Genomic DNA, 15,283 nt, shown 5'->3' on the forward strand with positions numbered 1-15,283 from the left:
GGTCAAAAACGACAGTCAAGGAAATACCTGTTTGAGTTCGGCCCTTTTGTGTTTGGCTCTGCCCCAGAGAGACCTAGGTTCAGAATCCCAGACATGCTGGTTCCCTTCCTGGACTCCATTGCAGAGATGCCCTGTCCCTGAGGGCATCTGGAGTATGGCTGTTTCCCAGCATTCCATAGCATATGTCACGCTGGATCAGATCACTGATCTATCACCACTATTTCTATTGTACCTCTATCCATGACCAACATCCATTGCTTCACCAAAGGTGAAAATCCTTACAGGACTTATCTTCTTTTTTGGGGTATTGTTTGGGTCAAATTCTGCTCTTTTATGCCAGTGCAGAGTACGCAACACCACCATTGATCTTGGAGGGGTTGCTCTATATTTACATCAGTGAACCACAGTAGAATTTGCCCCTCTATGCATGGAAAGAATCCCATCTAATGGTAGTTCAGTGAGCTAAAAATCACTGAAATGGGATGGGAAGGGAAATGGATGTGTGGAGTTTGAGATCACAGGCATGAGGAAATGGAAGTTTCTATATCGCGGGGGCAGTAGCTGGGGAAAATCTGGCTTTTCAGAAGGCCTTCTGTCATGGGTAACTGTGCTATGAAGTATCCATTGACCTGGCAGAGCCCCATGACTGGGGAGTCTGCAGCAAAGATGCAGTTATTTTTAAGTGATAGATTATATCTCTTATATAAATTGTTTCTTCAAGCAATAGTTAGCACTTCCATCCCATTTCCCCCAAAAAGAACTGCTGAAGTAGCATGGCTTGTATTATTGTAGTGTTTAATTTTATGGTTTTGTTCCATTTTTCTTTTCAAGTTTTGAAGATGCCTGTGAGTCTCTTCTCACCTTGTCCTTCGCTGCCCCTGCTTATGAATCCAAAGGAAGGTCAGGAGAATAGAGAAATGTTGATTATAATTAAGGCCCACAGCAACAAATTCAGCAGATGAATAAATTCCTGAGCCTATGGAATTGGTTAGGATCAAGTGGCTAGAGCAGTGGACTGTGAATCCTCACTTAAGTCAGGATACCTGGATTCTATTCCTAGCTATGTGGCATTGGGCAAGTTACTTAACTTCTGTGCCTTAGTCTCCCCATCTGTAAAATTACATATTGTCTACAGCACTTTTCTATCTTCAAATGAAAGGTGCTACCCTAATGGACTGCAAAATATTTGTAAAATAGCATAGGGGTCCGTAGATAGTGTGTTGGGCTGATATGCTGGACCCAGGCACTTGATGACCTGGTGGCTGCATATTGGCTACCTCGTCGGTTTGGTGGCAGTGCTTTGGGCTGCTATAATGGTGCAGTAGCTCAGCACCATTGGCACCAGTGTATTGGGCAGCCACAGGGAGACTCAGAGTTCATACATGACTTCTTGGATCATTGGAAACCAGTTGTCTTAGAGGTGACATCTGTAGGCTTTCAAAAACACTATTGCTATACAATGCAGCCTTTTGCCACCCAGCTCCCTGAAGGGGACGCTATCCAGTCTGCTTTGGCGACTGGCAGCAGGATTCAGTAATTAAGCAAGAACACTAATTTGGAATGAGGGGAAAATTCTGTGGGGCAATTGGAAGAAACAGGGTGCAGGGATGAACAAGAGGCGTGTCTGCGAGTGAAAGAGACTAAATGCAAACGCACTTGATCTGGAGCCAGTCTGTGCACATGATGGCCTAATGTATAGAGCCTGAAGAATGAGATGATTGCTTTGGCACCTCTGGTAGAAAATCACAGTTTTATTTTTCAATGAGCTTCTGGATGAGTTCCCCTCAGAACGGTCAGGGAAATTGTTCTAATGGTCAGAATTCCACCTAATTAAACACTCACTCTCGCCTTGGCCAACAGTTAGCTCGAGCTTTCAAACAGCCCAGTGTGAAATCCTGACTGACTGGACGCTGCAGTTGATAATTTTCTCAATCATTAATTCCTCTGCTCTTTACCACAGATGGAGAACCCCAGCTGGCTTCCACCATCATAGACACGATCATGGCTGGCTTGCCAGGCCCACGTGGTGCACCAGGGCCTGTTGGGCCACCAGGTAACAGACTCAATTGAACTGGACAGCTTTAATGAGGAGAAACCAAACCAAAGATTCTTCTCAGGTTGTGTGTGTGAAAGATCCAGTGGCATAGTTTATTCCGACAGGATGCCTGCCAGGAAAAGCAAGTGGGCCTGGCTGCAAGAGTTTGGGCTCACAGGTCTTGGACTAGTCAGGGCCGGTGCAACCACTAGGCAAACTAGGCGGTCACCTAGGGCGCCAAGTGGCTGCGGGTGGCGGTGGAGCGGAGGTGAGCTGGGGCAGGAGGGCGCAGGGAGGGCCGCCTGCAGCAAGTAACGGGGGGGGCGGCGCACAGGGGAAGCGCTCCCCACCCCAGCTCACCTCTGCTCTGCCCCCTCCCCTGAGCACCGCCCTGCTCCGCTCTGCTTCTCTCCCTGCCAGGCTTGCGCGCCAAACAGCTGATTGGCGCCGCAAGCCTGGGAGGCGGGAGAAGCGGCGACGCACTCGGGGAGGAGGCGGAGCAGAGGTGAGCTGGGGCGGGGAGCTGCTGCATGAGGCTCCTGGGGCCGAGGGAGGGAGGGGGCAGCGAGGAGCTGCGCAGGGGGCTCTTCACTCAGTATTGCACTCATTCTCTTTCAGAAATCGGGGGTGGCTCCCTGGGCCGAGGGGGGGGAGGAGGCAGCGGGGATCTGCTGCAGGGGGGCTCCCCGGGCTGAGGGGAGGGGGCGGTGGCAGCGGGGGGCAGTGCAAGGTGGAAGTTTCACCGAGGGCGCAAAACCTCCTTGCACCAGCCCTGGGACTAGTGGAGGCAAAGCTTTGATAAAGGGACATCTTCAGAGCAAGGGAGAAGCCAGTTTGTAACTGTTTGCCTCAGCAGGAGCAGAGTTGACGCCAGCTGTGAACAGGCATTTTATATAGTCATGTCTACCCCTCCATTTTAGCTATGGCTAAATACAAACCCCTTCCTGCAGTCATGGCTAAGCGGTAGTTCTGCAGAAAAGGACCTGGGGATTACAGTGGACGAGAAGCTGGATATGAGTCAGCAGTGTGCCCTTGTTGCCAAGAAGGCCAACGGCATATTGGGCTGTATTAGTAGGAGTATTGCCAGCAGATCGAGGGAAGTGATTATTCCCCTCTATTTGGCACTGATGAGGCCACATCTGGAGTATTGCGTCCAGTTTTGGGCCCCCCCTACAGAAAGGATGTGGACAAATTGGAGCGAGTCCAGGGGAGGGCAATGAAAATGATCAGGGGCCTGGGGCACATGACTTGCGAGGAGGGGCTGAGGGAACTGGGCTTGCTTAGTCTGCAGAAGAGAAGAGTGAGGGGGGATTTGAGAGCAGCCTTCAACTACCTGAAGGGGGGGGTTCCAAAGAGGATGGAGCTTGACTGTTCTCAGTGTGGCATATGACAGAACAACGAGCAATGGTCTCAAGTTTCAGTGGAGGAGGTCTACGTTGGTTATTAGGACACACTATTTCACTAGGAGGGTGGAGAAGCAGTGGAATGGGTTACCTAGGGAGGTGGTAGAATCTCCATCCTTGGAGGTTTTTAAGGCCCGGCTTGATAAAGCCCCGGCTGGGATGATTTAGTTGGGATTGGTCCTGCCTTGAACAGGGGGTTGGACTAGATGACCTCCTGAGGTCTTGTCTAACCCTAATCTTCTATGATTCTATGAATCCTCAGAGTACTGTGGGTCCAGTGGCACATAAGGCCCAGCTATCTCTTCACTCAGTATTGCACTCGTTCTCTTTCAGAAATCCCAGGTACAATACCTCACTTGGGTACAGTTGCTTTGTGGATTCTGATCTAAGATTTCTCTTAGGACCAAGGAAGAATAGTCATTTAAAAGGAGACTGAAATTTTGCTGCATTTCTTACATTATTAACATTTTGTATATAGCGCTAAAGTAATTCCAGTATGGAAGGATGTTTTACATCTATTTTCTGTTTGATATCAGTGCTTAAGCCATGTCCTGATGTTCAAGCGAGATTTGTGTGGAGAGAGTGAGAAACACGCTAATCAGGAGTAATGAAAGAAAGAGTGTGACTGAAATTGAGGTTCCTTCTTTCTAAATGTCTCTAAAACTGTCTCAGATTATGATTTTATCACCAGGACTCCCAGGCAATTCAGGACCCAAAGGGCCCCCAGGACCTATTGGAGTTCCTGGATCACAAGTAAGTAATTTTATCCCATCCCATGCCTTGGCGGGAATGGAGGTGGGGGGTGGAGGAAGGAGAGGAGCGGAGCATGGAGTTGAATGCAAAGCAACTTATCTCTGTAGATGAAATGTTCCATTAGTAGAGCTGAGTGGAAATCAGAATTTGCATCCATCAAGAAATTCCAATATTTCAATATTTTTATCTCAAATCAGGACAAAAAGCTGAAATAGTGAAATTTTTCTCAAAACAAAATGTTCTGAAAAATTTTGATTTGTAAATGGCAAAATGCTTCATTTTGGTGTTGTTAAGATAAACAAAACATTTTGATATTCCCAGGCAAAATGTTAAGTTTTGGTTTATTGAACTGAGCCAAAACATTTCATTTTCAGCCAGTTCAATATTAAACTGTATCTCCCTATGAGGTTGCATTGCCTCCTGGGAGTTTTAGTTTGGGTGCCTGATGCCCCCTTTCTCTTGGGCTCCCTGGGCCAGGCTGGCTTGCTGAATCTCCCATGATGCACCATGTGGCTCAGTCAGAGGAGAGAGTGTTGTATCATGGGATACATAGTCTGGCTAGGGATGCTGGCCCATATGAGAAAATGGGCCCATGAGCTTTCTGAACTATTGCTCCCATGAGGCAATGCAGGACTGTAGGGAAATTTGTTGCAGTTCAACAAGCCAAAATAATTTGTTGTGAGTTGATCCAAGCTGCAACAAAATATTTCATTGCCTTTTTCAGAATGGAAAATCAGAAAAGCTTTGGAAAAAATCAAAATTTCCCCCAAACTGTATTTTCAGTCTAAAACCATTTAGATGAAAACGTTCCTGACCAGCTCTATTAATTATATGTGGATAAAAAAAGATTATTGTGATTGGGTAGGTCATACGTTTTTGACAAGGTCCCTCATAAAAGGTTATTGTGGAAAACTACAGAAAGAGGGGCTAAATCTGTTCACAGATTGAAAATTGGCTAAAGAAAAAGAAATGAAGTGATGATGAATAGTTGACTAGTGGTAATTAGTTAATAGTGGGGAACCCCAGGAGACCTATATTTCCAGTGTTCCAGAATGTGTAGTCCAGCTGCCATTCCAAACTATTTCAAGGACCTAAAACATCGATAAAATGATGATAGGGAATTAGGAAAATTGGGGGAGATATAGGGGTAAGTGATTTATGTCGAGAGGTTGGGGTTGCAGGGAATTGGAGAAATGGGATTTTACTGTGTATTTATTAATCACGTGGAAGAAGAAATGGACAGCAAGTTGGTGAACTTTGCCAATGATGCAGAATTGTTTCAATTAGCAAATGCTATGGAGAACTGTGGGAAATTTCAGATGAATATAAACACACTGGGAGATTTGGCCGCAAAATGACGGCTACAATTTCACATGATTAAATGTAAAGTAATGCACAAGGGCAAAACAAACAGAAGCTTCTCTTAAACTCTGGCCTCTGAATTTGCAGGATGTACATGCCGGGGGGGGGGGGGGTGTAGAGCCTTAGTCATGGTAGGTAGCTTGTAAAGATGGACTGAAACTTCAGCTGGTGGAAACTTGTGTAATTCTATTATTTTCACGGGAGATACGCGGATTTCCCTCAGCTGAAGGTCTGCCCAATCTTTACTAACTACAGAAGTGCAGCCTGTACTTTTTTTTTTATATATATATATATATATATATATATATATATATATATATATAAAGTGCTAATGTAATGTTACAAATTTTACTGCTCAAAGTCAAACATGCAAAAATTAAGGATGCCTGTCTGCTCTTATGAATTATGAGTCTTAAAATTTCATGATTTCTTGCTTCCCCCTCTCCTCATGTGGAGCTTTTGAGCTGTACACAAGAGAGTCTTCCAACAAATATGGAGCAATTTAGCTGCACATGAGTGAGACTCCGTCCTACGGCAGAGCTTAGACACAGAAGCATCAAGGTTTCAATGCAGAGAAGGAGCATTACACTCTACGCTGAGAAGATAGAGTCCTCTGCCAGCTAGGCTACATGAAAAAATTAACACATTAGCACAAAACTTTAACAAACATTGTCCGAGGAACCCTGCTCATCTTTCCATATGCTTTAGCTGCTTACACCCCTCTTTTTTTTTTTTTTAAGCTGCTACCTCTTCTCCCGTGTCTTACTCCCACAAGGTCTCCAAACTTTGTAAGGAACCGGGAGAACTGGTTTATTAGGCATCATAGATATCAAAAGACTAGACTATTTAGTTTAAGTACCAAATGAGTATTTCACCCTGTTTGTTATGAACTTTCTTAGCCAGATGACTAATGAGGGCCTAGTCATGCACTATGGTTAAGATTTTCAGAAGTGATGGGAGTGTGCCTCACTTTTGGGGTGCAATTTGAGACTCCCTAAGAAGGCTTGATTTTCAGAAAGTGCTGAACGCTTCCAACTGCTGATAATTGGGTCCTGCCTTTTGAGGCCTCTCAATTTGTGCCTCCAAAATCAATCATCACTTCTGACAGTCGTATCTGTTTAGATAGGATAGCTTCAAACTACCATCTTCCTTTAGATCCTGGAGGCTACTATAAAAACGTTTGCTGAAGCTTTGCCAAACTTTTATGGGGTGCTGCAAAGGCCATCCCTAAGATATGAAAGCATCCCAGCAGGATGGCCAGAGTGAGCAGACAGACCTAAGATTAATTGGATTGTACATTTGAAACCATTTTGATGAGATTCACTCAGCCAAATAAACAATTTTCAAATTAAGCCCAATGTGTGCTAATAATTCTGCTCCCTGGGTTGAATAAATCTATAAAACAGTCACCAGTGGAGAAGAATGGCTTCGTCTCAAGACTTCTGGTAATTAAACTCCTTTGCGGATATTGATCTTAACTCTTTAACCACCAAACAAAGCCATAATAGTGTTGCAAACAAGATCGGACAAGAAGAATGTTTCGAGTTCTATCCTCCAGCTCTCCGTAACTATTTGTGAGGTGTTAGTACTCACCCTAAGGACTACTGCAAGTATCTTAGGGATTGCTGCAAACAAGGTCTAAAGACATCTTGGTCTGTTATTCCTTTGCATAGTTAACTGTGGAGGATAACATTAGAACCCAGCCCTGTGAAAGTATCTCGCACCTAACCTGCCAGGACTATTTCTAGGATTTTTAAGCCCCCATTCCCATTCCTGGCCTTCTGCAGAGGCTGACAACAAGGCAGCCAGTAATGGCTGCAATATGCGCCATTGTCCATCATGACCTGGGCTGGGTCCATTATCAATTTCAAAGAACCCATGCCGAACAGTTGTCAGCACTAAGTGTACTACCAATCTGGGCCAGACGTGAACCAGTAACCTAGAGGTTAATCCTATTTTTCAGTATCCCATTACCAATGCCCTCGAGACAATTCCCCCCCACCCCAGTCTTTGCAGCCCTGAATACCTTGTCATCAGCTTTTAGCAACAAATACCAGTTGTTATAGTTCAGTCTGTTTATAAACGAAAAAACGTAGGTGCTTCGAAAAGAGCCTAACACAAGGGGTCCTGGCCCATGACTGGGGAGTGTAGATATTATGGCAATACAAATAATAAAGAATAATAATATATGTGCATATGCACTGGGACCCAGCTGAGAGGTCTGTAAGTGCACAAAACTGCTGAAGGCCCTTTTATGATGCATCTTGTCCTTGATTCCCTGTAACACTGCATAGACTTCATAAATCATCCTCTGCAGGCCTTATTATGCAGATGCACCATTTCCTTGAAAGGGCCATGTGACAGGTTACTCCTCATGTTCAACTATCCTGAATGTGCCAAATGTAATTGTAGAGATCCCCGGACCATTGGAAGGTGGGTGTGTTGTATCTGTGTGGTCAGTGATGGCTGACTGTCCCTGCCTTAAACCTTATGAAGTCCTTTACACCTGTGCAAAGAGTGTGCAAAATGCTATCATCTGATGCTTCCTATATGACCTTGGTCAAGTCACTTATATTCTCTGTGCCTTAGTTTCCCATCCTTACAATAGGGATAATAGCACTGCCCTGCCTCACAGGGTTGTTATGAGGATAAGTGCATTAAAGATGCTATGATAATAGGGGCAACAGAAGTACCTTATAAGATAGATAGACAAAGTCACATTTTACACTCATGTCAGCCGGGCAAATGACTACACTGGCTCTCAGACCGCAGAGAATCTAGCCCAGCATCTTTAACAATAACATGTGGTTACACAAGATGTTCACTGGAGACTTTGTTTACTGTTCCATTCAAAAAATACATAATAAAAACTAATTTCCTCTTATTCTGCATCTGCCCTCTAGGGTGTACCGGGCTCTCCAGGGCATCCTGGGCCTAAAGGTTCCAAAGGAGATCGAGGAGAAAGAGTAAGTTAAAACTTTTTCACCTGTAAAGATTCACAACCAGCTGGGCCAGCTCATCAGATGGGGGAAATTAACATAGGTCCATTGAAGTTGGTGGACCAGCTCTGATTAGGTGAACATAAGTTCGGAATATTAGGCAAGAATCTCTAAGGGAGATCATTGCACAGGCAGAGGGGACATATTGTTTTCACAGGGTATAAGTTACCTCTGAAAGTTTGAGTAGTGAACACTAGATCCATAATGCCTATTGGGAACAGATTTTACTATAAACACTTTAGTACCTAGCGTTTCAGAAGGTTTAGCTCAGTTATGTTACGACTGGAAAAGAAGGGCAAAGCATGTTAGAGAGAATAAGAACTATTCTGAAACAGCCATTTTTCAGGGTCAAGTAATGTTCTTAAAATGATTTTACTTCAAATTTTGTCATGTTATCGCTATCCTTGCTTATTTTGTCAAGGACTTGGACGTGTTAGTGCCCAAAATACAGTAAGAGGAACTTGCTGAGTGTTGTTTTCAAGCTGGCCAAGATTAGGAAATACCAAAAAAACCCCAAAAACCTCATGCGAGGGCCTCTTCTCACCAGGTTACCAGCCCAGTGTCCAGGCAGATTAAAGAGGTTCAGAGCAATATTTGAACTTTTGGTTGCTTCCACTATCCCAGTCCTCCAAAACTCTTCAGGACTGCCCGTCACTTACCGTGCCAGACTATGGCCTGTGGACCATTGGTGGCTTGTGGAGACCCTTCTAAAAGGGTCTGTAGAATGAAATCTTTTAAGAACTTAGCACTGGTGGATTGATGAGAGATACTCCTTGTGAGGAGATTTTGTCCACAAAGTGGAGCAACAGAATGAAAAAGTTACCATTGATGGCATTTGCAGCATGCTTTGGAAAGGAAAGACGGCTGCATAAAAGTTTTAGTGCTAAGTTTCCAGTATGTGCACAGAGCAGGAGTCAGGTGGCTGCAGCCCTAATGTATTTCCTTTCTTTAAAGAGGAATTACCTGCATATAGATTTGCAGGTAGTGAGCTCCACCTCCATCTAAATCAGGTGAACAAATCATCTGCATTTGCCAATTTCTCTCCCATCTTCCCCCCTCTGTTTGCTTTTTCAGTCTGAAGGGCAGAACAATGTCTGTGGGAGCTTAGAAAGGCAAATGCCAAATGCAGTTTGATTAGTTTCAGATGAGCTTGGAGACTCTCCAAACCCACGAGCATAACGAGTGATAGGCTTAACCTGCATCGCTCCAGATTTTACATTAGGGCAACAAAACAACAATTCAAACTAGATTGCACAATACACACACTGAAAGAAATAAGACACAGAGGTTGCTGATAAATTTAGTGGTCTTTTGTACCTCACTACCAAATACTGCTTATCTCTTAGATGTTTATTTCAGTTTTCAGTGAAGGCCACTGTTGTTTATAGTTACATACAGAGCTCTTTGTACATTTGACTAAAGCCCTTTTTTTAATAGGTGGCTTAATTCCGTAGTTTACGCCATTGCTAAATATTACAGATTAGAGCTGGCTGAAATTTTTTCAGTGGAACAGTTGTGTTGAAACTGAAATATTTGATATGAAGATGTCTATTTTGATTGTTTGATGGGAAAACATCTAAAAGATTCTTTTATACTCATTTTATTTTGCAAATATCAAATGTCTTTTTGTTTAATTTCATTTAGACTATTTATATATAATAAATATAACATTATTTCAACATTATCAAAACTAAACAGTTTTTTCCTAAATAGAAATTGTTTAATTTTCATTCTATAATTAGTTTGAAATTTCTACTTTGTTTTGTTTTGGAACAAAAACAAAATTTTGGAATTTCCTGTGGAATAGGAACTCCATTTTCCAGCCAGCTCTGTTATAGATGAATGGCAAAGCAATAATTAAAGTTTTCATTGGCAGAAGAAAACAACATTTCTATATAGAATGGTGTGACATGGTATTGAGAAAGTAAATAGGAAAGTGTTGTTTACCCTTTCACCCAGCACAAGAGCTAGGGGTTACCCAATGAAATTAATAGGTAGCAGGTTTAAAACAAACAAAAGGAAATATTTCTTCACACAATGCACAGTCAATCTGTGCAACTTGGTGCCATGGGATGTAGTGAAGGCCAGAAATACAATTTGGGTTCAAATCAGAATTAGATAACTTCATAGAGAATAGGGCTATCAATAGCTATTAGCCAAGATGTCAGGGATGCAATCCTATGCTCCGGGTGTTCCTAAACCTCCAACGACTAGAAGCTGGGCCTGTACGACTGGGGCTGGATCATTGAAAATCACCCTGTTCTGTTCATTCCCTCTGAAGCATCTGGCACTGGCCAGTCAGAAGACAGGACACTGGGCTAGATGGACCATTGGTCTGAACCAATATGGTCATTCTTATATTCTTACCTTTTTGTTCACCCATATAAATACTCTTTCCAAGTCAATGAAAAATCATTCTAGACGTTTTGCAGGCTTTTTTATACAGATAATATCTGCTAGCTTATGGTCATGAAATCCCTGGCCACCCACGTTGCTTTTATCATCAGTCTGTAGGGGGAAGTGCATGCTGCACCTTGAATTAGTGTTGGCACCACATGGACAAAGTGCAGAGACTATGTAAGCTGATGAAGGCCAGAGCAGAACAACAGGGAGGGGCCCATCTTACTATCCATATTTGAGGATAAACAAGATGTCTTGATTCATAGATTCCAAGGATAGGAGGGACCATTGTGATCATCTAGTCTGACCTCCTCTATAACACAGGCTGTACAACTTTCTCAACATAATGACTAGAGCAGAACTGTTAGAAGAAACATCAAATTTCAATTTAAAAATTGTCAACGATGGAAAAGCCACAGTAACCTTTGGTAAATTGTTCCAACGATGTACCTCCTGCCACCTTAGTTCAGTGAATTGTTGTTTGCTTATACTTTTGCACGGGCCGGATTCAATGCAGGATCTAAGCAACTCATATCCTTTTGGTGGGGAGAGTTGGGCCTTATTATATTTTCTCCTTCTCATCAGTATATAGTTCTGCCAGCAGTGGTCACCAAGCGTTGCACAGGTCTCTCTAATGCAGTGTTTTTGGTATAGTATCTTGTTCCAAATTGGCGGTTCTTATAAAACCAGTGAAGAAAAGGTTGGAAAAAATTATATATATATGAAAAGGTAGCTCTACTTTTCTGGCAAATGCAAAATCCTACATCCAGCTGGAAGGTTCATAGCAGTAAAAAAAAAAAAAAAAAAAAGGGGGGGGGGTGGACGGGGTGGATATAGCAGGTCAGAAAATGAAAATTATATTCTGCAGATTATTTGGAATGAAATGAGTTTTTCAGTTTGTTTGAAATGTTTCCGATTTTCTTGAAAAAATAATTTTGAGCCAACTTGAAATCAATCTAAATTTTACAAAAATTCATGTTAGGGGTACGCCCCTCTTTCCCTCTCTTTTCCAGAGGGGAAAAAGAGGGCAAAGGGAGGAAAAGGCAGTAGAGGAAAGGAAAGAAAACAAAACAAAAAAATGGCCATTTTGATTCTGTTTGATTTGAATCAAAGAAAATATTTTTCAAATAGGTTTGAAACTGTTGTTTTGAATTGTTTCACCTGAAACCACCCCAGAAAATTTTTTGAATATGAAAATTATGAAAAAAAATTATAATTCAAAAAGCCATTTTTCATCAAGAAAATCTATGCAGAGAAATTTAGTCGTTCTAGTTGTGGAAAAGAGGGTGAGCATGTGTGCAGAAGGAGACTAGATGAGTATGTGATGAAGTTTTAAGGGAAAATCATAATTAGATATTGCAGAGTCTTTTGTTCAATGGCAAAAACTGAGCAGTCTTAGCCTATCCATTATACTATATGGAAAAATGTTGTATTTCGGGAAAAAAAACTCTAGGGCCAAATTTCTCCCTGCTTTAATGTAGTTGACTTCTCTAAAGTTCAAGAGGATGCAAATCCATTTTACAAAGATTGTCCTGAGATCCTGAACCAAACTTCCCCAAATGTTGAGAGGATTCAGAACTAGTGTTTGAGAGCTGTTGCCCATTTTGCTGCCTGCTTGAATGCTGAAAGCTATAACATTGAGGGAAAAGAGCTTCCACGCTGTCTCATGCATTTATTTGTTAAGCCATTTTAATTCCAGTGGTAAAATTACATTTTGTTCTCATCAAATGGAAAAAAAAAATGACACTTGCTTTATTTCCAACAGGGGCAAGCAGGTCTGTCTGGAGAGAGGGGCAATAAGGGACTGCCTGTAAGTGTTGTACGTGTGTGTGTGCGTGCACAACAGGGAAACACACACACACACACACACACACACGCAAAGATGGGTGTGTGTGTGTTGTGTCATGTCCAGCACTTTAAATACCACCTGGCTGGACTATGACTGGTACTACAAGTTCTCTCTGGATGCTAATACAACATCCAGGTCAGGAGACAGCATCTCAGAGATCTGTGCAAATGAAACTCTGCATTTTAGTGCTACACTTTATATTCAAGTGCACAAAACAGTAGAAAATACCTTGTACCTGCCCTGGGATTGAGGAGCTGGACTGCGTGATCTCATAGGTCTTCTCCATCTCTTTGATGGATCTAGGAATGAGGCTAGTAGTCTAGCAAAGAGAGCCTGTTAAGAAGAGGAGTGCTCCAACCAACCCTAGTTCTATCCTCAGGAGTGAGAAACTGGTAGCAAAAGATTTGTGCAGAAGATAGATCTGACATACCACCTCTGCTTTACCCCAATGAAGCCAGATTTTCTCTAGCATCTATACTTATCTGTATTGTGGTAGTGCCACAAGGGTAGACCCAGTCATGGATCACAACTCTGTTGTGTTAAGTGCAGTCTCTTTGTTCTGTCTCTGCTGCAAAGTGCTTACAGTCTTACCAGGCTGGCTTCTGCTAACATTCTGCTGGCACGAAGAGGGTTGAGAGGAGCTGTGGCAAGGTGGATGAAACCTTCCTTTTTGCCAGGGAGGGGGCACAAGTGGGCAGCAATGATCCTGAAGGAGTTGTGGCCAATGAAGCAGGAAGGACATGCTAATTTAGTGCAGCCCCACAGGAGCTGCCTCCTACCAGGGCTCCTGTTGAAGGAACTATAAAGCTGCCTCCCACGTTGGAACCCTGGACAGACCATCTGCCCTGTGAATAAGCCATTGAAATTCCACCAGGAAGCCTAAACTCTCCAAACCTCCTCTCTCTGGGAGGCTGGGCTGGAAATCTCTTGAGAACAGGCTTTCTCCCACTAGATCTGGGACTACCAGTTTCTGGCCAGGCTGGGAATCCTCTGGAACGTCGTCTCTCAAGCTAAGACTGCATTTACACGTGCAGTTCTGGTGAAAATGAAAAATATTAGGGAGAAGTGAGAGAATCCAACAAAAAGTTGAGTTCCGTTTGAGTGGAAATGTTTGGGGGGGGGGGGGAGGAGGAAGGTAAGAGGGCTCTTGTTTTGTCTGACATGGGTCTCTCCCAACTCTATCATCTTGCTCCGCTTGAAATGTCTCTGCAATGCCCAGTGTTGCTGTGGAGCCAAGTTCTCATCCCAGCCACCTTACTCAGCAGTTTGTGGACCTTTCCATTGCTCTTTATTTAGTTTGTGGTTTACTCTGTGTATGCCATCTGCTGCTTGGGAAATGCAGACACTTCCTGATTAGATGCGTGGGCAGCGGGGGAAGAAATGTCAGACAAACTGTCACAATACATTTTTACTGAAGAAAGATCCCTAGCTAATGAGTTCTTGTAGAGAGGTTGTGGGTGATGTGGCTAATTACTGGGACCTCTTGTGTAGTGGATATGAATTTTTCTGGAAAAATAAACATAGAGGCAAAGTGTACATGTTTGGAGGTGGTTATAGTTAACTCCATACCGGTTTTAATGTAAAGCGTTGCTTATGGGGAAAGTCTCACAGTACACATATGGTTTTGGTCAAGGTCCCTGGCCGCAGCAATCTGATAATGGTTCATTGCAATGCAAACATCATATAGCTCAGGTCTCTGTGGGCCAAGTTCAGCTGTGGTGTAAATAGGTAGACACTTCTGCTGGCTTTGCCGGGGCAGGGGAGGAGCTGTTACAACTTAGGCCAGAGCTGAATTTGGCCCTGTCTAAAAGAACAGATGACATACATTGTGATTTCAATTTTCTTTCTGCTGATGTGGCTTTTTTGAGGGAGGGGATTTGAATGATTTTGGATGGTAAATCTCCTCATTTACATGGAAACGTGTTTGTCTCATATTAGGGTGAACAAGGCAAGAAGGGTGAAGAAGGAGATAAAGGGGCTGATGTAAGAAAACACTTTTACTGCTACCTGGATTTTCTATTGGTGAAAAGATGGTATGGTCCCAAGGGGAGAAAACACTGTCCTCGTTCTGTGTGCAGGACTCCCAGTAATGTAAATGGAGGAGTGCGGGGATTGCAAAGATAAAAGAGCAGACGATGGAGGTGGCATTAACCTCAGATTCAAATATCCATGGGCACTGGCATGTTCAAAATCTGGATCCAAATGTTTTTGGCTTGATCAGTGTCTGAGTGCCATACAATTATCAATGGATGTATATCCTTACAGCACCCCTGTGAGATAGGGCAGTGCTATTATCCCCATTTTACAGATGGGGAACTGTGCCCCAGGGCAGATTAAAAGACTTGCCCAAGGTGACAAGGAAGGCAGTGGCTGAGCTGGGAATCTTGAGTCATTGTGCAGTGCCTTATCAACTAGACCATCCATCCTACCTATCTGATCCCACATCTAGTAGAATATGGCCCCCTGACAAGGTCTGATTTTG

At 43.2% G+C, this 15,283-nt stretch overlaps 1 protein-coding gene across 5 annotated transcripts in view; it reads left to right on the top strand.

Annotated features, from left to right (window-relative positions):
* COL26A1 (collagen type XXVI alpha 1 chain) overlaps positions 1-15,283 on the top strand; it is a 238,749-nt gene that overhangs the window by 209,171 nt on the left and 14,295 nt on the right. For 3 of the 5 annotated variants that reach the window (XM_038376218.2, XM_038376219.2, XM_043499326.1), the window contains 5 exons: positions 1,961-2,053; positions 4,130-4,191; positions 8,457-8,519; positions 12,718-12,762; positions 14,740-14,784. In XM_038376218.2, coding sequence (XP_038232146.1) covers positions 1,961-2,053; positions 4,130-4,191; positions 8,457-8,519; positions 12,718-12,762; positions 14,740-14,784 — 308 coding nt within the window. The remainder of the gene's footprint in view (positions 1-1,960; positions 2,054-4,129; positions 4,192-8,456; positions 8,520-12,717; positions 12,763-14,739; positions 14,785-15,283) is intronic. The other 2 variants (XM_038376221.2, XM_038376220.2) reach the window with 1 other exon arrangement.

This window comes from Dermochelys coriacea, chromosome 17, assembly GCF_009764565.3.
Source record: "Dermochelys coriacea isolate rDerCor1 chromosome 17, rDerCor1.pri.v4, whole genome shotgun sequence".
NCBI classification, from domain to species: Eukaryota; Metazoa; Chordata; order Testudines; family Dermochelyidae; genus Dermochelys; species Dermochelys coriacea.